Genomic DNA, 26,775 nt, shown 5'->3' on the forward strand with positions numbered 1-26,775 from the left:
AGCTGCCAGCCCCCACGTGTCCCGTGGGATGGCAGCCCTGGGCAGGGGCCACCCCCCGCAGCAGGAGAGCCTGCTGTCAACCTGGTGGAATCAAGCACACGGCGCTCCCACTGGGCGCAGGTTCATGGTGCGGGGTGAGATGTGCCCTGCGGGAGCAGCTGGGCCCAGGCAGCAAGGAAAGATCCAGATGGGGAAGCGAGGGAAGGGGGCCTGGAACAGCCCAGCGGTGCCCATGGCTGCGCTCACGTTGCACACCGTAGCTCGGTCCTGCACTGAGCGTAGAAACCGTGCACCGTCTGCGAACACGGGTGCGACGGCATTAGGTAACGTGGTCATGGTTCTGTCACCACCGTGTGCCACAGAAGGCCCCCAACGCACTGACGGTCACGCCATCAACACTGTTAACGAAAGCCACACCATCGTGGAACCTTTTTCCAAGAAGCCTCTGCCTTCGTCTGGTGCTGGCGGCGAGCCACGACCACCCGGGACCCGAGCTTGTTAGGGTTTCCCGAGGGTGAGCTGCTTCCTGTCGGCGCCCCCAGAAGGGGACACGGCCCTCGGCCCGCACCGCTGACGGCGTTGAGAACGAGAACATCAGAAAGTTCGGAATCTAAACGAGCCGGGCTAATCTAAAGTCCGCCACTTCTCCGGCCCGGCTGCCGGGAAGACAGAAACCGGAAAACGCTTTCCCTGAGATCTCACCCCAAACACCACACCTCCTCAGTGTGTCCGCACTTTTGCTTTTGGCAACGGGATTCGAGAACAAGTCAGAAAGTCAACATGGGCGCGGGGCTGGCAGGAAAGGCCTTCCAGGCCTCGGTTAGCGCCCCGCCCTTCCTCACACCCCCGACCCTGCGGAGAAAACCCTCCCACGGCGGCCTCCACAGGAGGAGCTGGGCGTGTGACCAGATCGGGGCACCAGTCCTCCAGTGGGGACGGCGAGGGCCCCGCAGGGAGACAAGCTTCTCGACGGGAAGAATGGCTTCCCCTACGGTGGACAGAAAGCTCGTCCCGAGTGGAGTCAAGCTGAGGGCAGCGGCAGCCTCGGGAGCCCGGCCGGCTGTCGGGAAGGCTCAGCAGCCGACACACGGGTCTCAGGGCACTTCCCGGGCCCGCCTCACCCTGGGGAAGGCACCGCCACCAACTCCGGAAGTTGGGCCACCACCCCGGCCTGGCCCAACATGCAGGCTTTAGCCCACGCTGCCCTCAGTCCCGCAAGGGGCACTTCCCACCCCGCAGGCAGACCCCAAGCAGCAGAGGCGGTACGCCCGGGCCCCAGCGCCCGCACACAAAGCAGTTGGGACGCTTTTCAGGCCGTCCTCCGAATCCGGGGGAAGCTCTCTGAAGGTGACATTCGCATTCCGCTAGATGACAGCGGCGGAGGAAGGGAACACAGGCAGGAGGGGCCAGACAGACGGCTCTGCCATCAGGGGCCTCTTCATGAGGGAGGCGGGATGCTCGTCGGAACGCAGGCCTTACCCATCACAGCACAGCCCGTCTCTCCCCCGTCCAGGAAACAACAAGGACACCAAGCACCCGGCAGAGGAGGACTCTGGGTCGCACGGCCCAGCCAGTGGAGTCCATGCTCAGCCCGTGGAAGGGACGACCGGCGAAGGAGGTGTTCTAGGAGGCAAGACAGGACGGCAGCCACGCTGCGGATCACGGGTTTCTCCACGATCTCGCGATCACCGGTGTGCACTTGCTAAGGGCCGGTGGTGAGGACCCTACGCCGCTGAGTTCGGGAGAAACTCCGACGTGAGCTGGTGTGCCGAGGCACCCCCGCGGGGCGAGCAGGAAACGCCCCACTGTCAAGCCTGTGGGGCAACTTCCATTTCACCATCACCCTCAGACAAGGAGAGAACGAACCACAGCCCCAGGGCAAGGCTTGGGGCGGGAGGCCATGGAAAGCCACAGTCACCACCGAGAAAGGACGAGTGGCCGGCGCACGGACGCTGTGAGTGACCAGGGGGGACAGGGAGGCACAGACGCGCGGCTGAGAGGCGCGCACACAGCGCCTGTGGCCCCACGGGTCAGGGTGGCACCCGGAGGAACCCGCAGAAAGAACACGACCTGTCCTCGCTCTGCTGGAGGACGCGAGGCCGGCATGTCGCCTGCCCCTGCTCTAGAGGCCGCAGAGACGTCGGTGATGAGCTTCCAGCTCCCTCCCCATCGCGCAGGTCTGCAGCCTCTTCCCGAGGCTCTGGAACACAGAAGACCTCACAGGGACGCGGCGGGCTCCAGGCCAGCAGCCAGCAGCACGGCCTCCCGGAGCCGCCGGCCTGCACTGACCTGGGCGTGCGCCGCCCTCCCGCCTCCAGACTCAGAGGCGGCACGAGAGGCACCTGCCGGGTCCCCACCCCGGCTCACAGGGCTTGGCGGCACAGCCGGAAGCAGAGCCGCGCCGGCCGGACGAGGAGAAAGGGCGGAGGGTGTGCGCGTGAAGCCTACTGAGGGGTCCCGCACGCGTCTGGTTTTCCCCCACACACCCCCATCTTGAAACGATCTAATACCCACGTGAGATAACGCAAAACTGGTATAACCCCAAATAAGCGCGGGCAGTCCAAGGGCTTCTCAGTAGGGTTTGGGCTCAGAACCCGGACTCCAGCCCAGAGTCTCCTCAGCTGAGAACCACATACAGGACAGCCGGCCCGGCCCCTCCTGCGGCAGGAGGACCCGCGCTCCACGCAGTTTAGGCACGTGCACGGCCAGGAACAGAGGCGAGACCGTGACCTCCGGCGGTCCTGGGACAGAAGGGCACTCGCTGGTCACCCCGTCTGCAACCAGCTCGCTGAGGGAACGCCCTCAGTGAAGTCCTCCTCCTCAAATCTCGGTGTTAATTCAAGAAGTAGCTTCCTCGTGACCAGAAAAGGAGGACCCGAGAGAGGGAAGGCCGTCCCAGGGACGCCCTAAATCACCCCCGGCCGGAGGCCCCCAGCCCCAAACCCTCCTCCCGCACGGCACCGCAGACGCAAACACGGGCCATTGTTCCAAAGCCGCGAAGCCCTCTGACGGGAACGTCCCGGGCTCGCTCGGTGCCACTGTGAGCGCCTTCCTGAGCCCAGGCGCCGTGAGAACCCGGTCCCAACGCAGCAGAGAAGGCGTCCGGGCAGACGCAGAAGCCACCGCTCCAGGGCCGCATCTCAGCCGCGCGGGGACAGTGCCGCGAGCCGCCGCCGTACCCCGCTCCCGCCAACGCGCCAAGCGGCCAGCAGCGACGAGCGTGGTTCCTGCCGTCGGCTCCGGCATCGAGCACAACGCCCAAACGCGATCTGGGGAAAGCAACACAAAACCTAAAAAACGCAGTCAAGCGGGAACAAAGTCGGGGATGGCTGGGGTTCCTTCCCCGTCCCGCCAGAAACGCCGGCACTCCTGGGAACAAAGCTCCACCACGTGTTTTAAAACGTTCCGGCGGCGCGGGGGGGCGGGGTTAGTAACGCAGCCAAGGTCAGATCGGAAGACCTCCAGTTTCTCCCACGGGTTCCAGAGGGGCCGCGTGGGGTGGGCGGGGAGCGGGTGAGAGAGAACAGGAAGGGCACGAAAGGTCCGTATGGGCTCCGTGGGAGTGGGTCTCAGCCACTTGGGGCCGGCGGCCCGGGGCACCCAGCCGGCCAGCCGACACCGGGCGACGGGGAGCCGCTGAAGGGCCGGTCACGGGCGGGCACGCAGCCTGGGCTCCCTGTCCCATGACCATGATCCCACGGCCCTGCTCACTGCTTTAACGTGGGAAACTCACTGCTTCTCGTGCTGCTCGCCGTGTGGCGGAAGAAAGAGCTTCAGAAAGGGGCGAGGCCCTCTCCCTCGAGGTCACTTCAGCAGAAAGCGTTCATGAGCGCCCTGCTGTAGGGGTTAAGATGCCAGCCGGGGGGTGCGGAGGCTGCACTGAGCGGCTGTGGGCTTCAGGCTCTCCCCTACGGACAGCGCCATGTGCTGGTAAAAATGACAAGCAGCCCCCAGGCCTCGAGGGAAAGACCAGGAGAGGTGCCTCTTGCCACAGGGCGCACCCCGAGGTCAACACCTGAGTCTGTGTGTAACCGTGACCGTTCCCCAGGCTGTAAACACACAGGGGCCCGCGGTGCACACAGCCACATACTCGTGTGAGCTGCTGGCTAACGGCGTCTGCGCCTTCCGCACACGGCGGGGCCACAGCGTCTTTCTTCTACTCCGGGAAGGTTCAGAAACGCAGTTCTCTGCTGGGTTAGACTAATCACAGGCCGGAGAAGGCCTCATGAGGGACGGCGTCTCCCCCCGGGGCCAGGACGGCACATCACTCTCCAGGTCCAGAGGGGACCATCCCCACGGCCCAGCCACAAAGCACAGCCCGACCGGCAACAGGAAGCCCTCCCCACCGGCCCTCCATGTCCTGCAAACAAGGGGCCGCCAGCGAGCTCACAGGGCAGAGCTTTGGGGGGACCGTCCTTGTCGCGCTCAGCCACAGCGGGTCCCCTCTAGAGTGCTGCCAGCGGCTACAAGATCAGGACCATATGCGATGTCTCAGCTATCCCCAGAGCTCGTCGACTGCCGTTCCACCAACGCAGGAGCAGGACCATCAGAGCAGGGAGCTTGCGGGGGGCAGCAGGACTGGCTGGGATCCCGGGGCTTCAGCCCACGCGCATAGCCCCGGGCATCTGGCAGAGACGTCATCCTGTTTGTTACCAGTAGCTCCACGCTGCCAGGGAGGAAGGGGGCCTCGGGGGCTAACTGTGCGCGGGCACCACAGGCCAGCAAAAGTGCGAGCAATCAGCAGCAGCTCTGAGCACGGCTGTGCCGACTGTGGCCCCGCTGCCTCCCAGCTCGGGGCCAGAGCGGATCCCGTGTGAGTGAGCGGCCGAGGGCCAGCGAGGACGACCACGCACCAGCCACGGGGCTCCCAACACTGAGGGACACTGCGTAGGCAGAGCCCTCGCCACCCCGGCCTTCGCAGCGAGGAGAAAACAGCCCCAGGCCTTCGGCTTCCCTTGGGCCGACCGCCTCCTGGCAGAACTCCCGCTGGTGGCCGACCTCTCCTCCCTCGGGTGCCAACCAAGCATCATCCCAGATGGAGCAGAATTCTCTCAAAACAACTCATCCACTGGCTACGCCACAAAGGCCTATTTCTGAGGAGGCCAGGCTGCCCCTACTTGAGCAAACCTCCCGCTCACTGCACCCTCACAGAACGCCACCAGGACACCTGCACACGACAGGCCCTCCAGCGGCCGGCAGCCGGCGGTCTGCATCTGGGCGAATGGCCCAGGGGGTGCCCAGGGGCCTCTGCCGGCCCCACTCTTGGGGAGGGCACACGTGCACCGACAGGCCGGGCGGCTATCGCGGCCTGCCGGCCACGTCGTTACTCGGCTCAAGGCCTCCGGCGTCAAACCGCGTGCGCGACACAGGCAGTGTCCTCCGGCTGAACTCGGAGCTCAGGCCAAGCGGCCGCGCTGGGCGCAAGCCTGGCCCTGACTCCACGCACGCGGCATCGAGTGCTGCGCGGACCTCGATGACACAAACGTGACGTGAGAACCGTGGCTGGAGGCGAAGGCAGCGGCTCAGAGGGACAAACGAGCAGACTGTTAACCATCAGTCCGGTCACTTCACGAGCTGTTGGTTTGTTTCACTCCGGGAGGCAACGTGAAACAACGACCTGAGTTGTTTTTGTTTTTGTTTTTTTTAAGATTTTATTTCTTTGAGAGAGAATGAGTGAGAGAGAGCATGAGAGAGGAGAAGGTCAGAGGGAGAAGCAGACTCCCCAAGGAGCTGGGAGCCCGATGCGGGGCTCGATCCTGGAAGTCCGGGGTCATGACCTGAGCCGAAGGCAGTCGCTCAACCGACAGAGCCACCCAGGCGCCCCACGACCTGAGTTTTTAAACATAAGTGACTGTTCACACGTCGAAGTAATCGCTACGTCATTTTCCGCCCGTCACGTGTGTTGTGCACACAGCAGCTCTCAGTCCAAGGTGCTCCCGCCTCCCCCGAGCCCGCGCCCCCCCAGCCCGAGCCCGGGCAGCCCCGCACTCAGCATCTGCGGGCGACAGCGTCATCACCCGCTGTTTCCAAGCAGTCTCCTCGCCACCCGTGAGAGCGGAAACCAGGACCCTTTCCGGCTGCTCAGAACGCGGGGGAAACCACCCCGTTCTGTGACCTGCTGCTGGGTCAGAACAGACCTCTGCTCTCGCCCTCGCCACGTGCTGTCACTCGCGCGGTTCTGCTACGAACCGGCACGAAGTTCTAAACCTCGACCTTATGGAGCCCGGAACAGAGCTTCCCTCCTGGACGTGGTGGCCCCGTCGGCCGTGCCCGGTGCCGGTGGGAAAACCGCACCAGCAAAGACTCCCAGCGAGGGCGGGGGACCTGCATTCTGTCCTTTGGGTTCCCAAGGTCAGCTGCTGATCTCAAGCCACTCAGCGCGCCACCAAACGGCAGCCGACTTTGCTAACCAGGAGCCCCGCTCAGAGCGGACCTCGGATCTCCGGACGCACTTCCTCACGGACACACGACGAACCGAATACTCAGCCGTTCACGCCCGAAGCCGGTGGAAAACGCGAAAGTTATACCGGGCTTAAGACTGTGTTCTTCTGCAGCAGTTCTGTCCTGTGACAGCCCAAGGGCCCCGTGTGACGTCCCTCAGGCTCCCGGCTCTTATCCATCAGGATTCGGCCCACGGTGCGCCTCCTGCCACCACGCTGGCCAGCAGGTGGGTCCTCGATGGCCCTGCCTCCTCCCTGCTCAGCATCCCGAGGGTCGACCGTGTGTGTGTGAGGCCTCCGGGCCCTGAACGCCCCCGGCAGCCCTCCCGGCCCTGAGCCACCTGGCTGCCCTCCCCTCCCCCCGTGTAAGCCCAGAGTCCACAGGGAGGGCAGGGAATAGGCTGGAGCTGCAGGCAAGGGGGGCCCATCAAAGCGCCTGAGTTTGCATAAGGCAGTGCTGCACGTGATCAGAGTAGGGATGAAACGCCCTAGCACATGTCCCTCTTTCACTCCCCACCTCTGTGACGAGTAAAAAGTGAAACCTTCACGCAGCGACAGGGAGTGCCCCCTCCCTGCACAACCTAGAGATTCAGAAATCCCATTCCTGGGACCGCAGTGGGGACGGTTTCCTCTCCGCAGATGCCACCTGCTGGGATGGCTTCTGGAAGCGAACCCTCGGGTGTCCAGAACCTTCACAGGCTCCTCAGCTGCTCTGCGTCCCAGCCAAGCGACCAGACCCGCGGGCACGGCCGCCAGCCCATCAAGGGGACGTCCCCACCCAGGACACAGCAGGCCTGCTCACCACACACACAGACGCATCAGGGAGACCGCGACAGAAAAGCCCGGGGAGATCGGCACACCTCCCTTACACAGAAAAACCTGAACCTGGATCTCACCAAAAAGAAATTCTGGAATTCCTCAGACGTCCGTTTTCCAGCTTACTGAGCTGTGCGTTCTAAGGGAGCGCCCTTCTGCCGTGTGCGGGCTGTCACCCACAGGACAGCCGTCAGCGAAGGTGCGGCTCCACCGCGGACTGCTCGGAAACAGGAGTGTTTCAAAACGCCTCGTGCTTGCGCGTCCTACAACTAAGAGCTAATGGAACAGTTATCAGCACACTCGCTCGTCAACACGTCACCACCAGGAATGGAGGCTGTGCTCCGATACTGGGTGCTGCAAGGAACAGAAATAATAAAATCTATGGACCTAAGGGTATTGAAACGATTTAATTTACCTCTTAAACACACTTGACAATGATTTTAAGGTCTGCCCTTGATTTGAAGACACACACCCCGCCCCCCCGCCGACCGTCTGCAGTCACAGGACCCGGATGTGAGATCCACCCCAGGGGCTCAGGCTGGGCCATAGGCACACGACCAGCACAGAGTGTGTCCAGACGGGGAGGACCCAGGGTACCGCAAGGCTCCTCCAGCCTCAACTACACGGGAGCCCCTCAAAGACAGCGTCATTTCAGCTACGCCAAATTCTGGAACAGACATGTAAGTTATCGGTTCATGCAACCCCTCTCGAGAACACGGCATAATATCCTTCCCGTCGAACCACAGCCTGGCACAGAGCAGCCCAGCCGAGACCCCCACAGGGAAACATGGCAGACGTGCGGAAACAGCCGCAGCCCCAACTCGCTGTCAACAGGCTCGGAGACGGGATGCTCCAGGACACGTCCCTACTGCCCCCCCCCCACCGGCAGCCAGTCCGTGTGGCTTTCTGTAACAAGCCTCCGCTGGGGGTCAAAACGATTCCAGAAGAACCGGAGCCAGTGGCGGGAACACAGTGGGCCCGCGGACCCATCCGGGCCAGGCGCCCCAGGCAGGCTGCCGGACCCACGGCGTGGCACTAAGCCGTGGAGAGGCGGCAGGGTTCCTCCATCCGACGACAGGAGATGCAAACTCATTTTTGTGACTTTTCTAGGATGTTTTTGGAACTCATTATCACCAAACTCATTCTGCTCTGGCATTTATGACTTAAATTCTACTTTCCACCATCTCTGGTCAGGGAAGGCTTTTCAATAAGGGACGGATGCCCTGAACTACCTGTAGGTCCTCGACGTTTCCTGTCTCTGTCTGGCACGCAACAGCTGTATTTTGGTGAACGGCACGTTCTTATTAGAAGCGAAGGGACCAGTGCATGCTGCGCGCGAGGCCAAGGCTGTTGTCTACTGTGAACCACCATCCAAAGCCGACAGCCACCCTCCCAGAAACACAACGCTCTTACTGCCACAGATAAGGGCCCCTACGTGTACACACAACACACTTTCTTCTGCACACACACCCCCCTTCTTCTCAGCCACTCCACAAGAAGTCGTGCACATAAAATGTCGGCTACTTCCTGCCTCTTCTAATCTTTTCCCCAGCTCGTTCAGAAGGCCCCATTTCACGGGAAAAGTTCTGAAAGCTAGTGAAATTTCAAGTATGAGGAGGAAGAGAAATGCCAAAGAGGTCAAGAGAGATTTAAGAGTTTAAAGACCGCCAAGCTGTTGTTAGCGGGATGTTGGCGGAGCTACCCCGGAAATTCACCATGAGCACAGCCCGGACTCAGAGCTGTGCTGCCTAACTCTGCTCCATACAAGTGCGTCGTGTGTGCCGGGTGTGCCCGCTGCGACAGGGACAGGCTAACCCGAACACACACGGCCCCCAAGAGCTGGCATGAACGGGTACCGTCCGGCACAGAGCCGTGCGGACTCCCCTCCCGCACTCTCAGAACATCAGCTCCCACTATCAAACACGATCGCATCCCCACACACGCAGATGTGAAACAACCCCGAGCCATCCCAGGATTCATGCTCGAAGCACAAGCAAAGCCCAGGTCTTTAAAGGGGCCTGCGAGGCTACAATCTGCCACGTGGAGAGAAGTCACGGACCCCAGTAGGACTCTTTCCGGAGACAGGATGTTGCCCAGCAAGAGAGTCTGGAACAGAGCGCGTAATCGATCCTCCAAAGTCTGAATCTGGGTCCCACGCTGGGCACTGGCTGTGTCAGCAAGCAGCCCCACGCACCTGTGCCCACCGCTCGTACCACGTGACCGGAAACAGCCCTCACAAGTGCCCCTTCAGTCCCTTGGAGTCTCCATGAACCCCCGGCCCCTGGCAGAAGCGCGGAGGAGCCTCGCGGAGGAAGCACTGCCATTCCAGGGGCCCCAGAAAGGACAGAGAAGGCAGCGAGCAGAGGGGACAGACGCGAACACAGCGCAAGACTGTGAACAAGCCCATTCGATCCCCACGGTGGTGGCAACAGCAGTGGAGAGGGTGGTCTAGAACACCGGAGCCCGCACGTGGCTTCCCGAGGCGCAGACCCCTCCCAGGCTTTCCCTCCCCAACCAAGCCCACGTGCACAGACTCCAATACGCACCCGCTCCCGGAACTCATCCCCCACCCAGCAAGGCAACAGGAGGGGCTACGATCGGGTCCAGCTCCGGGGACGGGGGCCTGAGGGCCTGCAGGCCCAACGCCGCTCCGCACAGGGCGTTGGAGGGCGAGGCGCCGTCGGCTCTCTGGAGGGCATCTTCGCGGGACGGGCACCTTCCTGCACGATGCTCAAGGTTAAAGCGACCTGAAGCTCTCACTCCAGGTTGTGTCCTGATCTCTAACAAGCGGGTATTAACTATGAGGGAGCAGGTGCCTGTCCTTGGTGCTGAGGAGCCCCGTAAGCAGAGGGGAGCCGCGGCCATCGTGAGCCAAGGGGACCGGAGGTCAGCCAGCGGCGGCGGCCAACTCTCCAAACACAGACTGCTTTTGGACCAGTGTTTCCAGTCACATGAATACACGTTTAGGTCTTTGCTTTGTTTTCTTTTTTTTTTTTTTTTAAGATTTTATTTATTTATTCGACAGACAGATCACAAGTAGGCAGAGAGGCAGGCGGTGGCGGGGGGGTGAATGCAGGCTCCCCGCTGAGCAGAGAGCCCGATGTGGGGCTCGATCCCAGGACCCTGAGATCATGACCTGAGCTGAAGGCAGAGGCTTAACCCACTGAGCCACCCAGGCGCCCTTTGCTTTGTTTTCTTAAACTCCCAAGAAAATGACATGAATGGAACAAAAAGCTACTTCAGAAACCGTGTAAACGTAGACTGTGGAAACCTGAACTCGCTACAGGCAGAGCAGAAAGATTGAGGACTTCCCGTGGTTCGGCTGCGGCCCCCGCAGGTGACTACAGAGATGCACCCGACGTGCTTCGTCAGCGGGGCCGCCCCGACAAAGCACACCGTGATGCACATAGAGTTTCCCAGGGTGGATCTGGGCCACATGGGTGGGCTGCTGCCTGCCTGAGGTCACAACCCCGGTGCTGACAACCCACCCCCAGCCGGCCGCCACATCCGGGAGAGTCCCCGCTGGGGCCTGCACGTGTTGCCTGAGTCACGCAGTCGACGTCTCCGTACACACACTCAGGCACTCTCCCGGGCCCTGTGCCCCGCCCTAGAATGACCAGGTGCCCCACAGCCCTGGTCCCTGCATGCCGGCCATGTGTGGGCAGAGCCCCTCCCTGGGTACAGCCCGGGCCCTGCCCTGCAGGAGCTCACAGCCAAGCCATGCTGGGAGCAGAGTGGAGGCCACGAGACGCCGGGACCCTCCGTGCAGGCACCCTCGACCTCACCCCTCCCAGCGCCCTCCCGGCAAAGATAGCCAGGTCACCACAAGACTTGGCAGGCCCACAGCCTCGGTTCTCAAACGCTGGTTACATCCCCTCTTGGAGGCCGGCCACCGTGCTGTGAGGCCCAGGGCCACGAGGGGAGCCTGCACAGGGGAGGACCGAAGGGCCTGGGAGGACAGCCTCAGAGTCCCAGGCCACGGGCCAGCCCAGCTACGGCCTGACAGGGCAGCCTGCTCGGACTCCAGATGACCCCAGTGACGCCATTCCACACCGAACTCCCACCCGCTGTACCCAAGAAAACCAGATCGTGAGGCATAATGACCACTGGTGGCCGTCAGCCCTGTTCTGGGGCGGCATGTGGCACAGCAAGAGGGAACTAAAGCAAGAGAGATGGTCCAACTCCTTGCACAGACAAGTGTCCCTGTGCCCAGGTCCCTGCGCCCACAGCTAGACCGGCATCCTGGTTCCCGCGCCCGCGGCTCTATTAGCATCCCCATCCCCGCACCACGGCTCGACGAGCACCCCCGTCCCGGCGCCTACAGCTCTACTCTAAGATTTCTGGCACACGCAACTTGCTGTCAAATAGTTCAGAACACAATGGATCCACACACGCTGTTACCCAAACTCGTCGATTTCTGCTTATCTGAACTTTCATACACTGAATCTCGACTCACTAGTGACTGGTTCTAATCCAGGCAGAGCGAGAGCCAGCCCTCCCGGACTGCCAGCGCTGATTCAGGGGGGCACTTTTGAGGGATACGGACCCTTCCTGTCCAACCACGCCTCGCGCTTACGTGACCCGTTCCACCAGCCACTCGAATGCCCCAGCAGTCATCAGGGAGAGGACGGCTCACAAGCACAGCGGCACAAAAGGACGGGCTGCAGCCGCCGCTTCCCCGCTGGTCCTGCCTAAGTACCGCACAAAGCCACAGACAAGGGCCGCATCCTGGCTGCCCTGACGGGACCGCGGGGCCGTGCAGACCCGTTCTCTCCTCCGTGGCACACTCGGGCAGAGCGACGATGCAACTCTAGTTACTACAGCACCGTTCCCAGGGCTTATGCGATCTAAACCCCAGAAGACAAGTATCCGTAGAGAAGGGAAGAGGAAACAAATAAAACTTTTTTGTTTTAGCAACGTAATGAGTTACAGGAGACGTCTGGTCCTGATGTGCAGGCTCGTGGCTGGGAGCTCCACGTCTTGAGCGCGTGAACTCAGAGCAGTCTTGCTTCCACGGTCGTGCCAAAGCCAGGCTCGTCTCCCCGCAGACCCCCGCGGTCCCCGCAGCAGAGCAGGGCACACTGTGCGGGTTCACGCTGTCTCCCCGCGTGTCACGAGGACACGGACTCTGACACCTCACACTTCCATGGCGCCACTTGCTCTGTGGAAGCTGGTGCGACAGACGACGTTCAGAGCAAACATCCTTCCTCTCTGGACACTTCCTCCCCCCACAACTCACGCGAACCGCTCGGGGGGAGGCCTGTACTTCCACGTTTAATTCTACGACGGCCTCACAGTCTCGTAAACTGAGGCTAATTATGCAGCTGTTCTTCCAACTGATTAGATAAATCTGAAAAATTATCGTGAGCTGGCAAGCCTTCAATCACATAAAATTAATCAGAACCAAAGCACGCACTGTCCCTCCCACTGTCTAAACCCCGAGCGACCACATGTTCCCTACAACGACCCGGCAAGGTTTTTATCCAAAATTCAGCAAACTGAAAACCGCTGTAACAAACGCACACGCAACTGTGCTGCTGCACGTGATTTCTGAGAGGCTGGAGCCATGATTCATCTGAGCTTGCCCACGCTGCCGCCCATTAGCTGTCCCCGCCATCCTAAGGGTCACCCCCTTGAGTCCAGTGTTTGCTTCTGCTAGCACCTGGGGACACTGTGACTGGGGTCAAATCTAGATAGCAGGTTTGAAATCCTGGCCTGACGGTCCTGAGTTACAGCCACGTAAAGACCAAATGTGACCGACACCCGCCACGTCAGAGCATGACAATGACCAAGCACACCATCATCGGGACACGGGGCCTGAACAAAGCACGACTCCTCCGTGGACAGAACACTGACCTGAGGGCATTTCCTCTGGGAAGCGGGGCGTCTGGGAGAGGCAGGAAGGCACCGCCACTGTCCCCACTGGGGGTAACGGCCCAGAGAGCCACACGCACGTGCTCGGTGTCTCACAAGGGCCGGACTCTGACTCACGCCAGAGGGTGCTTATCTCCGGGCCCTAACCGGGGTTCTAAGAACAGAGGGGTGGGCGCACCAGGCCTCCCCTGAGCGGACTCCACGACGCACAGAGCCAGGCCGACCGGTCCTCCGGCGAGCGGCAGGAGCAGCGCGGGACGGAGCAGCCGCACCCGTCCTCTGAGAGGAGCGCGTCCGATTTCTCCCTTTCTCACCGGACAAAGCGCTGCTGGCGAACCGCAGTGAGCTCCCCCAGGGGGCCAGGGTCCTGGTGACCAAGGCTGCGGACTGACATGTTGCACTTCGTGGGGATTGTGTGGGGAAGTCTCCCCTTTTGAGGCTCACATTCAAATCTTCAAAGTGGAAAAGGTTTTAGAGACCCTCTTGTTGCAAAGACCCCGTCTTCCTGAAGAAGAGAGAGAAGTCCACATCCACAAAGCGCCTTGGGACGCCCGCCTCAAAGCCAGGAGAGCGGGCAGCGCTCGGCCGGCGTCGCAGGCCCTCCAGCAGCCTGCACGCCCGCTCACAGGAAGGGCGCCGCTGTCGAAGGCAGACATCAGAACAGCATCGTCTGCCCCGAGTCCCAAGCCCGCACATCGTCCCTGCGTCCCACGGAGCAGCCAGCCTCACGAGGCACAGAGCTGTCGGGCCGACACAGCATGGGAGGGAGAGGCTGCTGGACGCTGAGACGCAAACAGCTCGGTGACAGAAGAGGGAAGAAAGTAGGGGCTGTGCCAGGAAAAGTCACAGCGAAAGGACAGGCACCGTAAGCTGCGAAACCCAAGGCCCATCTACTGGAACTCGGGGGTCACTCCCCAAGCATCCCCAACGGGCTCGCTCTTCAGTAATGCACCTTAAGGCACACAATGGGCCAAATTCTAATTCTGTATTATTCATCTAAAATGGTTTTGAAAACATCTTGCCGAGGTTAAAAGGTCTCCACAACTTTACGACCCCATCCCGTGTATAAAGGGGCAAGGCTGGCCAAGTGCTGGGTCCCGCCCCAGCCGGACTACCCTCCTCGGCCTCGGTGAGCAGCGTCCATGCTCGCCACATTCTGCTTTCCAGGTACAGCGACAGAAGCAAGACTCGCGGGAATGACAAAGCGGCTGCCTTGACTGACATGTTTGCTCCACAAGGCAAAACTGGTAAGAGCTGGGCCTGGGCGTCTTCCCGGCCATGGGCACCCCAGCTCCTGTGTGACATCACAGGCCCGTGAGTGGCCAGCCCCCGGAAGCACCGTGCACCCCACTCGGGATTCTCTAGAACTCACACGCCTCTGGCCTTCCAGCACCATGTGTTAGCAGCTCCCCGAGATGACCAACACGTGCGCATGCCTGGCCCTTTAACAAAACACGTGAAGCCATTTTTTTATAAGCTAAATTTCTAAACTACGTTGCTTTACACTGATTAGGCTCAAAGGACCTTTCTTTTCTTTCTCTTTTTTTTAAGATTTTATTTATTTATTTGACAGATAGAGATCACAAGTAGGCAGAGAGGCAGGCAGAGAGAGAGAGGGGGAAGCGGGAAGATCGATGCAGGGCTCGATCCCAGGACCCGGGATCATGACCTGAGCCGAAGGCAGAGGCTTAACCCACTGAGCCACCCAGGTGCCCCTCAGAAGACCTTTCTTTAAAAGGCTCATTCATGGTGTTAATTTTAACGAGAAAGGGAATATATCCTAATTAACTACTGCTTTAACGGGTGCCTGGGTGGCTCAGGTCATGATCTCAGAGTCCTGGGATCAAGCCCCACATCAGGCTCCCTGCTCCGCGGGAAGCCTGCTTCTCCCTCTCCCCATACTTGTGTTCCCTCTCTTGCTGTGTCTCTGTCAAATCAATACGTAAAATCTTTTTTAAAAAATAAATAATAAATTTTTAAAATTACTTAAGGACAACATCACAGAGCTACAGGCTCCTAAGAAAAGAAAGCGACATCACTGGTCACCTGTTCTAGACCTTTTCAAACCATGAGCCATGAAATGGATTTGATGTGTCACAACCAGTACTCAAAAGAGATTTTTAAAAAGAAGAAGAAAAAGAGAACAGAGTAAAAAGTATTAGAGCAACTAGCATGCAGAGAGGTTAAGTAGAAACCCTTTTGGGAACCTGATTCAGCTGCGCGTGTGCACGTGAGTATGAGAGGGTGCTAGAGTCTGAAACAAACACCTGTCTTCACACTGTGGACCCTGACACAGTCCGGTCCCACAGCACAAACCCATCATTCGACCGGCAGCGTAACCAGACCTGCAGGGTGGCCCAGCGGCCACAGTGAGCGAGGACGGGCTCAAGAAGCAAGGATGACTTGCAGCCGAGGCCCAGTTGGTAGGCCAAGCGACTGCAGCGAGGGGCAGTCCCTGCAGAGGCTCCCCAGTCCGCCCACCCTCCCTGAGGTGGCCCCGGGCCCACATAAGTGCCACATGACTCCATGTAAAAGTTCCCATGACCTCCTCATTTCTCATTTAAAATGCATCTCAAAATCATTTCATCCACCTCATTGCAATTTGCAATCTCTATGGCTCTTAACATTTGAAAACCTTCTGTTTTCACTTTTTCAGAATCCTCTGAAAATCCACACCAAATTTGAAAATGCTATTATACGGGGACACCTGGGGTTCCCATCAGTGAGCGTCTGACTCTTGACTTCAGCTCAGGTCATGATCTCGGGGCTGGGAGACTGAGCCCCGTGTCGGGCTCCGGGCTGGGCGTGGAGCCTGCTTGAGATTCTCTCTCCGTTCCCACGCAGCCCGCCACCGGCTAGCGCCCAGGAGCTCTCTCACTAAAAAAAATTCTATTACACCGACCGCTAACTCGGAACGCTGAACTCCCTTACACAAGCGATCACTTCCCATGCCTAGCACCTTCAGTACACATCTACACACTCAACTCGTGTTCTGGGCCTCACTATCAGCCAGGGTTAGCTTCAGGCTCCTCCTGAGAACCCCAGATTTCCCTGTTCCTGATCTCATTTACTACACAAAGTCCATGTGCCCAAACAGATTCCACAATTCCCTGAGTCACCACGTGGGCAATAACACCCAAACCCTTTTAAGTCTCCACGTTCTTTACAAGCCTCTGTGCTCTCCGTTCACGCGACAGTAAACGACTGATCCTGAAAGAGTCGTGGCTGACGGAGAAGACAGCAGCACGAGGCAGTAGAAGAAATCACCCGTGTCCCCGGTACCCATGCTCAGGCCGCCGACAAAAGAAATCAGCGCGGCACAAACGGGCCCAGTTACATGCCTCTGAACGAGAACCATCGGGAGCAGGACCACAGAGCCTCAGCCCACACATCTCACCCCCAGGCGCTGCCCTCGCCCAGAGCCCAGAATCCATGACTGCACGTGAACTTTGCCACAGTAAATCTGACCGTCTAGATTCCCCCAAAAACAGATCAGGAAGGACGAGGAAGTGGTCACTGCGAGAAGACACAGGTGGCCAGAAACAGAGGGAAGAGAACAGGAAACATGTAACTGGGCCACCGGCGGGCACCGTGACTTTCCCTTGAAAGGAGGCTTCCAACTAAACCCCCAGCTCTCTCCCGCTGTGCACGTCGGCTATCGCTCCTTAACGTTCCTTCCCACATCTGTGGAGCACGAGACACTGCCGTGTCTCTAACGCACCAGGCCCACACTCACGTACCCCTGCAAGAGACCCGCCACGGGTAGGGGCCACGGCCCAGGGAGGAGAAGCACGTGGGGGCTCCGGAGACGCAAGGCGGAACTGCATCCGTGCAGGGACGCACCGGCAGACAGCAGCTCTCCCTCTCCCGAAAACAGAGTCCGCCCAGGGTGACCGTGCACGTGGCTCTTACCCCCTCCCACCCCGGCACGAAGGCACAGAGCTTTCCCAGACAACAGGCGCTGACACGGAAAGTCACCTCCATGAGCAACCCATGATGCACGGGACCAGAGCCCGAGAGAAGTGGGAGGGGCCGCGGTGGCTCCCAGGGTCAAGAAGCAAGTGGGAGAAGAGGCCAAGGGCTGCGTGTGGCCACCGCCCCCGCGTGACTCTGAGCTGCTCTGGAAGGATGTGGAGGGCTGCCACATCAGCAGGCTGCAGGGAGACTTTACACGAAGCCAGCGGTCGGTGAGTCCGCACACTGTACAAGACCAGCAGTATGAGAATTTCCTCACGGACTTCTGCAACTCAGGAGGATATCGTCCTCCCCATTCAGCACCTCCGCTCCCTAAAACCAGAACAAGCCTGGTGCGGGGCTCTTCCGGAAACCACACACCCACAATGACACCAGGACCGGCACCCGGCCCCACTGCGTGGAAACTGGGGAGCGGCTCTAAGACCGTGGGGCCCCGTGTGAGTGACGGGGAAAGAGCCGCAGCGCCCGGCACCGTCCTCCTGAGGGTGTGCGAGACCAGGGGAGGGAGGCTGGGGTGCCGGGGGTGAGAAGGAGCAGGGGTGAGGGCAGGGGAGGGCCTCACGGCGCCCCAGCTTCCAGCACGGCCGCACTTCTCACTTGCCCCATCAGTGACACCACGTGGGGTGGCGTATTCTGTCTTGCAAAACATCATTCTGTTTTGCAAATTTTTGGTTAACGTTAAAAATGAAGCTGTCTCAAGCCGAGTAACTTAATAGGACCAAGAGTCAGCCAAGTGATACAACAACAAGGACTTTCCACAAAGGAAAACGGGAAAGGATGACCTGGACAGACCGGCCAGAAAAATGCAGCTTTAGAGCAACACGTAGGGTTTGCTTAAGTCAGAAAGCCAGGCTGCCCTTAGGAAAGCAGAAGGCGACAGCTGGGAAAAATCCTCCGGCCGCCATCGGCGTTGTCCTGCCTGTCCTTGAGCTCCGTCTCTGAGCGGCCGTCCCAGACAGGATGGACGGTGAGCGCCGGGCAGAGCTGGACGGCAGCACGAGCTTGGACGGGCGAACGTGAGCAGACGAGTAAAGCGGCACCGGCACGGCAGAGACGGCGGGCAGGACGGCGGCCCACTGCCCTTCTCGGGCAGCGGCGAGAGGCACGGGTGCTGGAGGTCGAGCGTCTGGGGAAGGCCGCCGCTCCCACAGCACAGGCCCAGGCCTGCAGCCACAGCGAGGCACACAGCACCCGCAAAGCACGCACAGGACACTCGGGTCGTACCATGCGCAGAGCGGGGCTCCTCCAACATGCCCGGAGCCCCTCAGGGGCTAAACGCCGGGCCTGCCATCTCGGCCACAGAGGCTGGGACCTCGGCCTTCCTGACCGACTCCAGATGCGCTGTCTGCAGCCACTCACTGTACTGCCATCATATAAAATCCACGTTATTTTACTTTTCAAAACTCCCGAGTGGCCTTCCGCTCAGGGATAGAGACAAAAACGAGAAGAATCCAACATCACGTAGGATACTCTAATGAGGACAAATACAAACACGAAGTGGTCAAAACCAGAGATCGATGATGGGCAATGACCTGTCCTCTCCTATCCTAGACGGGAGAGCTCTCTCCCCACCCAGAGGAACACACAGCGAAAGCCAGCCGAGAGCCGCCCTCCACCTGCCTGGCCCAGCGACCTTCTCTTCAGACGTGGCTGGGGGACACCACTGGGGGCTGCTGGCGCACTTGGCATTGCCTCGGCTTTTCCGAGCTTCAGGCTGTGATGGAAACCCCCTCGGAGGCGAACAGGATGGCGGCGGAGCAGGAGACCAAGATATCATCAGGGCCCAGGAGTTCGGCTGGAAAGTCATCAAACCATCCGAACACCTACAAACCCACCAGGAGATGGAGGAGAAGAGCTGCAGCTCTAGAACAGAAAACCGACCCCGGTCGGGACGGCGGGACGCGCGGAGACGTGAGTCCCAAGCGACGGGAAGAGAGACAGCGGGGGGAGCGGCCGGCTCCCGGCAAGCGGTGGAGCCGCAGAGTTCCACAGAATCCGAACTTCTAGAAGTCTGCTCCACGGAGGACGTCACTCCAGAGGCTAATGGGGGAGAAGCCCACGCGGGGACAGTGTGGTCTCGGGTCCCACGGGGTCACAGAAGGACCGGGGGTGTCTGAGTGCGGCAGAGCTCGCAGGTATTGGAGCGGGGAAGCCGGCGGCAGAGCCGGAGCCGAGGACGGGGCGCTCAGCTCGGGGTCACTTTAAACCATGATCCACGGCACCGTCGGGCCACTGCTCTTCCAGCAGGGACCCCACAAGCGGCAGATCCGGGGGACTCACCTCCTTCCCCTTGGGTTGCGGGGGAAAGGCCCGGAGTGCGCAGCAGGAATCTGCTGGCTTTGGAGGCTCCAGACGGGGCCGCGCCAGAGACAGAGACGCTCGGTCACAGGCCGGGGAGCTCGGAGCGCGGCCGGAGACCCTGGAGACGGGACGGACTCACGGCTTTTCTCCGCAGGCGCACTGAGGGCGGCCCGGGCTCTCGGCTCCTCCGGCCGGAGGCTGGGCGGCCGCCATCTTCATTCCCGCCTCCGGGGCTCTACGGAAAGCGCTCGGGGACCAAACGCTCCGAGAGCGACCCCAGCAGATGATTCAGCCCGAGCCCTGGCAAGGGCGGCGCGATCCCGCCTCGGGCAAAGACGTTTGAGAATCACGGCAACAGGCCCCTCCCCCAGAAGACCCTCAAGACCGTCCAGCCGTGGCCAAGTTCAGCCGTTAACGAGAACTGCAGAACTTCAGAGCTAGGGGAAACGACCCGTAGAATCCCCAGCTTTCCCCCCATGATCCCTTAGTCTTGCGAAGTTAAATTAAAAAAAAAAATTTTTCTATTTTAATTTTTCCTCTTTCCTATTTTAACATTTTTAACTATTTTATCTTATCAATACATTTTTTAAAATCTTTTTAAATTTTCATCATTAGTCACATTTTATTCCTCCATTGCATTTAACCTTTTTATATATAGATTTTTTTTTCCTTTAAAATTTTGGGATACAATTTCTTCTAATAGATCAAAATATACCCTAAATGGAGCACAGGGCTTTGTTCTAGTCTCGAGCCTGAGCACATTCCTTCTTTCTTTTTCCACCAACTTCTTATCACTTCCTTTTTTAGAATCTTTTTAAATATTCATCATTACAGCTATATTCCATCTCTTCATTGTGTTTACCCTTATTTTTGTGTGTATATGTAAGTTTTCTTTCTTTAAAATTTTGGGAGGTAGTTTCTTCTAACAGACCAAAATATACCCCAAAACACTCAAAATCAAGTATGTGGCTCTGTTCTATTCACCAGTCTAAGATAAATATATATATTTTTTCTTCTTTCCTTCCTTCCTTCCTTCCTTCCTTCCTTTCTTTCCCCCAGTCTTCTTCCCCTGGTTTCGGGTCTCTTCTGAGTTGGTTACTGTGTATTTTTCTGGGGTTGTTGCTACCTTTTTAATATTTTGTTCTCTCATTCATCTATTCTCATCTGGATAAAATGACAAGGCAGAAAAACTCACCATAAAAAAAAGAACAAGAAGCAGTACCTACAGCTGGGGACCTAATCAATACGGACATCGGTAATATGTCAGAACTAGAGTTCAGAATGACGATTCTCAAAGTACTAGCTGTGCTTTCCCCAAAAGCATGGAAGGTACTAGAGAATCCCTTTCTGGAGAAACAAAAGAACTAAAATCTAACCAAGCTGAAATAAAAAAAGCTATTAATGAGGTACAATCAAGAATAGAGGCTCTTACTGCTAGGAAAAATGAGCAGAAGAGAGAATTAGTGATATAGAGGACCAAATGATGGAGAATAAAGAAGCTGAGCAGAAGAGAGACAACTACTGGACCACAAGGGGAGAATTCGAGAGATAAGTGATAATACCATAAGACAAAACAATATTAGAATAATTGGGATCCCAGAAGAAGAACAAGAGAGACAGGCAGAAAGCATATTGGAGCAAACTATAGTAGGTAATTTACCTAATATGGCAAAGGGAACAAGTATCAAAATCCAGGGGGCACAGAGAACCCACCTCAAAATCAATAAAGATAAGTCCACACCCCATCATCTAATAGTAAAACTTACAAGTCTTAGTGACAAAGACAAAATCCTGAAAGCAGCTCGGGGCAAGAGGTCTGTAACCTACAACAGTAGAAATATTAGACTGGCAGCGGACCGATCCACAGAGACCTGGCAGGCCTGAGAGCACTAGCACGATATATTCAGAGCACTAAACGAGAAAAATATGCAGCCAAGAATACTATATCCAGATAGGCTGTCATTGAAAATAGAGAGATAAAAAGCTTCCAGGACAAACAAAAATTAAAAGAATTTGCAAACACCAAACCAGCCCTACAGGAAATATTGAAAGGGTCCTATAAGCAAAGAGAGAGCCTAAAAGTAACAGACCAGAAAGGAACAGAGACAATATACAGTAACAGTCACCTTACAGGCAATATAATGGCACTAAATTAATATTTTTCGATAGTTGCCCTTGTAATCGGGCAAAATGCCCCAATCAAAAGACAGAGGGTATCAGAATGGATTAAAAAAAAACAAAACCAAGACCCATCAATACGCCGTCCCCAAGAAACTCATTTTAGTCCCAAAGATACCTCCAGAGTTAAAGTGAGGGTGTGGAAAACCATTTACCATGCTAACGGACATCAAAAGAAAGCTGGGATGGCAACACTTATATCAGATACACTAGATTTTAAGCCACGGACTATAATAAGAGATGAGGAAGGATGCTGAATCATATTTAAAGGGTCTGTCCAACAAGAAGATCTAACAGTTTTAAATATCTATGCCCCTAACATGGGAGCAGCCAATTACATAAACCAATTAATGACAAAATCAAAGAAACACATCAACAATAATATAATAATAGTAGGGGACTTTAACACCCTCCCCTTACTGAAAGGGACAGATCATCTAAGCAAGAGACCGACAAGGAAATAAAGGCCTTAAATGACACACTGGGCCAGATGGACATCACAGATATATTCAGAACATTCCATCCCAAAGCAGCAGAATACACATTCTTCTCTAGTGCACATGGAACATTCTCCAGAATAGATCACATCCTGGGTCACAAAGCAGGTCTCAACCAGTACTAAAAGAAGAGGATCATTCCCTGCGTATTTTCAGACCACAATGCTCTGAAACTAGAACTCAATCACAAGAAGAAAGTTGGAAAGAACTCAAATACATAGGGGCTAAAGAACATCCTACTAAAGAATGAATGGGTCAATAGGAAATTAAAGAAGAACTGAAAAAATTCATGGAAACAAATGAAAATGAAAACACAACTGTTCAAAATCTTTGGGATGCAGCAAAGGCGGTCCTGAGAGGAAAGTCTAGAGCAATACAAGCCTTTCTCAAGAAACAAGAAAGGTCTCAAGTTCACAACCTAGCCCTACACCAAAAGGAGCTGGAGAAAGAACAGCAAAGAAACCCTAAACCCAGCAGGAGAAGAGAAATCATAAAGATCAGAGCAGAAATGAATGAAATAGAAACCCAAAAAAACAGGAGAAAAGATCAATGAAACTAGGAGCTGGTTCTTTGAAAGAATTAATAAGATTGATAAACCACTGGCCAGACTTACCAAAATGAAAAGAGAAAGGACTCAAATTAATAAAATCATGAATGAAAGAAGAGAGCTCATAAACAATACCAAAGAAATACAAACAATTATAAAAACATATTATGAGCAACTATACACCAGCAAATTTGACAATCTGGAAGAAATGGATGCATTCCTAGAGTATAAACTACCAAAACTGAACCAAGAAGAAATATAAAACCTGAACAGACCCATAACCGGTAAGGAGACTGGAGCAGTCATCAAAAATCTCCCAACAAACAAAAGCCCAGGGCCAGACAGCTTCCCAGGGGATTTCTACCAAACATTTAAAGAAGAATTAATACCCATTCTCCTGAAACTGTTCCAAAAAACAGAAATGGAAGAAAAACATCTAAATTCATTTTATGAGGCTAGCATTACCTTGATCCCAAAGACCCCATCAAAAAAGGGAATTACAGACCAATATCCTTAATGAACACAGATGCGAAAATCTCACCAAAATACTAGCTAATAGGATCCAACAGTCCATTAAAAGTATTATTCACCACGACCCAGTAGCGATTTATTCCTGGGCTGCAAGGTTGATTCAACATCCACAAATCAGTCAATGTGATACAATACATTAATAAAAGAAAGAATAAGAACCGTATGATACTCTTGATAGATGCTTAAAAAGCATTTGACAAAGTACGGCATCCTTTCTTGATCAAAACTCTTTCAAGTGTAGGGATAGAGGGTACATACCTCAATATCACCAAAGCCATCTATGAAAAACCCACAGTGCAAATCATTTTCAATGGGGAAAAACTGAGAGCTTTTCCCCTAAGGTCAGGAACATGGCAGGGATTTCCACTATTTCCACTATCACCACTGCTATTCAACATAGTACTAGAAGTCCTAGCCTCTCAGCAATCAGACAACAAAAAGAAACTAAAGGCATCCGAATCAGCAAAGTCGTCGTCAAACTCTCACTCTTTGCAGATGGTATGATACTTTATGTGGAAATCCCAAAAGACTCCATTCCAGAACTGCTAGAACTCATACAGGAATTCAGTAAAGTGTCAGGATATAAAATCAATACACAGAAATCAGTTGCATTTCTGTACACCAACAACACGACAGAAGAAAGAGAAATTAAGGAGTCAATCCCATTTACAACTGCACCAAAAACCATAAGATACCTAGGAGTAAACCTAACCAAAGAGGCCAAGAATCTGTACTCAGAAATCTCTACTCATGAAAGTACTCATGAAAGAAATTGAGAAAGACACAAAGAAATGGAAAAACGTTCCATGCTCATGGACTGGAAAAACAAATATTGTGAAAATGTCTATGCTATCTAAAGCAATCTACACATTTAATGCAATCCCTATCAATATACCATCAATTTTTTCAAAGAAATGGAACAAATAATACTAAAATTTACATGGAACCAGAAAAGACCTGAATAGTCAGAGGAATGTTGAAAAACAAAGCCAAAGTTGGTGGCATCACAACTGCAGACTTCAAGGTCTATTACAAAGCTGTCATCATCAAGACAGCATGGTACTGGCACAAAAACAGACACACAGATCAATGGAACGGAATAGAGAGCCCAGAAATAAACCCTCAACTCTATGGTTAACTAATCTTCAACAAAGCAAGAAAAAATGTCCAATGGAAAAAAAGAGTCTCTTCGACAAATGGTGTTGGGAAAATTGGACAGCCACATGCAGAAAAATGAAACTGGACCATTTCCTTACACCACACACAAAAATAGACTCTAGATGGATGAAAGACCTCAACATGAGACAGGAATCCATCAAAATCCTTGAGGAGAACACAGGCAGCAACCTCTTCGACCTCAGCTGCAGCAGCTTCTTCCTAGAAACATCACCAAAGGCAAGGGAAGCAAGGGCAAAAATGAACTATTGGGACTTCATCGAGATCAAAAGCTTTTGCACAGCAAAGGAAACAGTCAACAAAATCAAAGGACAACTGACAAAATGGGAGAAGAGGTTTGCAAACGACATATCAGATAAAGGGCTAGTATCCAAAATCTATAAAGAACTTAGCAAACTCAACACCCAAAGAACAAATAATCTAATCAAGAAATGGGCAGAAGACATGAACAGACATTTCTGCAAAGAAGACATCCAGATGGCCAACAGACACATGAAAAAGTGCTCCACATCACTCGGCATCAGGGAAATACAAATCAAAACCACAACGAGATGCCACCTCACACCAGTCAGAAAGGATAAAATTAACAAGTCAGGAAATGACAGATGCTGGCGAGGATGCGGAGAAAGGGGAACCCTCCTACACTGTTGGTGGGAATGCAAGCTGGTGCAGCCACTCTGGAAAACAGCATGGAGGTTCCTCAAAAAGCTGACAATAGAGCTACCCTGCGACCCAGCAATTGCACTACTGGGTATTTACCCTAAAGATACAAACGTAGTGATCCAAAGGGGCACGTGCACCCGAATGTTTATAGCAGCAATGTCCACAATAGCCAAACTATGGAAAGAACCTAGATGTCCACAACAGATGAATGGATAGAGAAGATGTGGTATATATACACAATGGAATACTATGCAGCCATCAAAAGAAATGAAATCTTGCCATTTGCGACGACGTGGATGGAACTAGAGGGTATTATGCTGAGCAAAATAAGTCAATTAGAGAAAAACAATTATCATGTGATCTCTCTGATATGAGGAAGCTGAGAGGCAAAGTGGGGGGTCATGGGGGAAGGGACGTAAAAAATGAAACGATGGGATCGGGAGGGAGACAAACCATAAGAGACTCTTAATCTCACGAAGCAAACTGGGGGTTGCTGGTGGGAGTGGGGAGGGAGAAGGAGGTTGGGTTATGGACATTGGGGAGGGTATGGCCTATGGTGAGTGCTGTGAAATGTGTAAGCCTGACAATTCACAGACCTGTGCCCGTGGGGCAAATTAATACACTGTATATTAATAACAATAAAAAAAAAAAAAAAACGCCTCATGGCTGTGTTCAAGATGAAACTAGAAACAGAGAAACTCCAACGTAAAGAAGTGACTTCAGGTCCGCTGTGCTTCTCCCGGGGCATTCAGAGGTTCCAAATGCAACACACGGGGTGCCATTGTGCTCTCGTCTCTGAGTGCAGGCACACCCATGCTCCGTGCCCCACGCACGGCCAACACCAGGCCCCACCAACGGCAACAGGGACGCACACGGCCGTGTCGAAGCAGGCAGCCCAGCTGGTCTCGAGAACAAGAAGTATTATTGTCGTGACAGCAAATGAGCTCTCATGGCTCCAGGTCACGTGGCATCAGGAAGATTCTCCAGACTCTCTTTCATCATTTGCAAACATCACGAACATCTCTGTAACGGAAACTCCCAAAGGGCATGGAAAGGTCAATGCTCCAAGTCCCCAGCAATATCTTCCCCCGGAGCACCCCGCCTTGTAAACACAGTTCATGTCCCGGGTGTTCAACGACTGTCTGTTACGCTTTTTGTCAAAGATTTTTTAAAAGGCTGGTGACTGGCATTTCCAGTAACCTCCACGAAAAACCCACCGTACTCTAGTATATAACTACTGCACGAACACGGCCGCCAGCAGCCCACGTGTAAGCTCACAGATGACGCTAAAGGGACGACGGATGTTCCGCTACAAAGCAAAAAGCTACGTCACACCCCACGAAGCCACACATGGAGCCCAGAGCCCCACCCGTGCACATGTCCACATGCTCCAAGACGTCCGTGGCTGGCAGGGCTAGCAATGGCCTGTCCCCGAGGCTGATGCCGCACCAGCGTCCGGCTCCCCACCTCTCCCCACAGCAATGCCAGATCTGGCGACACCCTCGGCAAGCTGGCATTAAGGGAGCGCACGTGAGCACTTACCTGCCCATCCTGGCCCACATGGTGGATCTGGAGATTGCCCTGCAGAATGGGTGCAAAAGGCAGAGATCAAGGACCAGAAAAACTTCCAGACACAATGAGACAGAGGCAGGGGCAACCATGCCATCTGTGAATAAACAGCAAAACTATGCATACCAGTTCTACAAAAAGTCACCCCTGTAACAATGAAACACCCAAAATGAAACAAAAACTGAGTTTACAGTCTATTTTCTCTTAG

The 26,775-nt window shown here is 55.3% G+C and overlaps 1 protein-coding gene across 4 annotated transcripts in view; it reads right to left on the bottom strand.

Moving 5' to 3' along the window:
- Positions 1-26,775, bottom strand: part of BANP (BTG3 associated nuclear protein) — a 103,361-nt gene that overhangs the window by 6,422 nt on the left and 70,164 nt on the right. For all 4 annotated transcript variants that reach the window (XM_032853790.1, XM_032853789.1, XM_032853788.1 and 1 more), the window contains one exon: positions 26,541-26,579. In XM_032853790.1, the coding sequence (XP_032709681.1) occupies positions 26,541-26,579 (39 nt within the window). The remainder of the gene's footprint in view (positions 1-26,540; positions 26,580-26,775) is intronic.

The sequence above is a fragment of the Lontra canadensis genome, unplaced genomic scaffold, assembly GCF_010015895.1.
Source record: "Lontra canadensis isolate GAN:19392208 unplaced genomic scaffold, GSC_riverotter_1.0 scaffold8, whole genome shotgun sequence".
NCBI lineage: Eukaryota > Metazoa > Chordata > Mammalia > Carnivora > Mustelidae > Lontra > Lontra canadensis.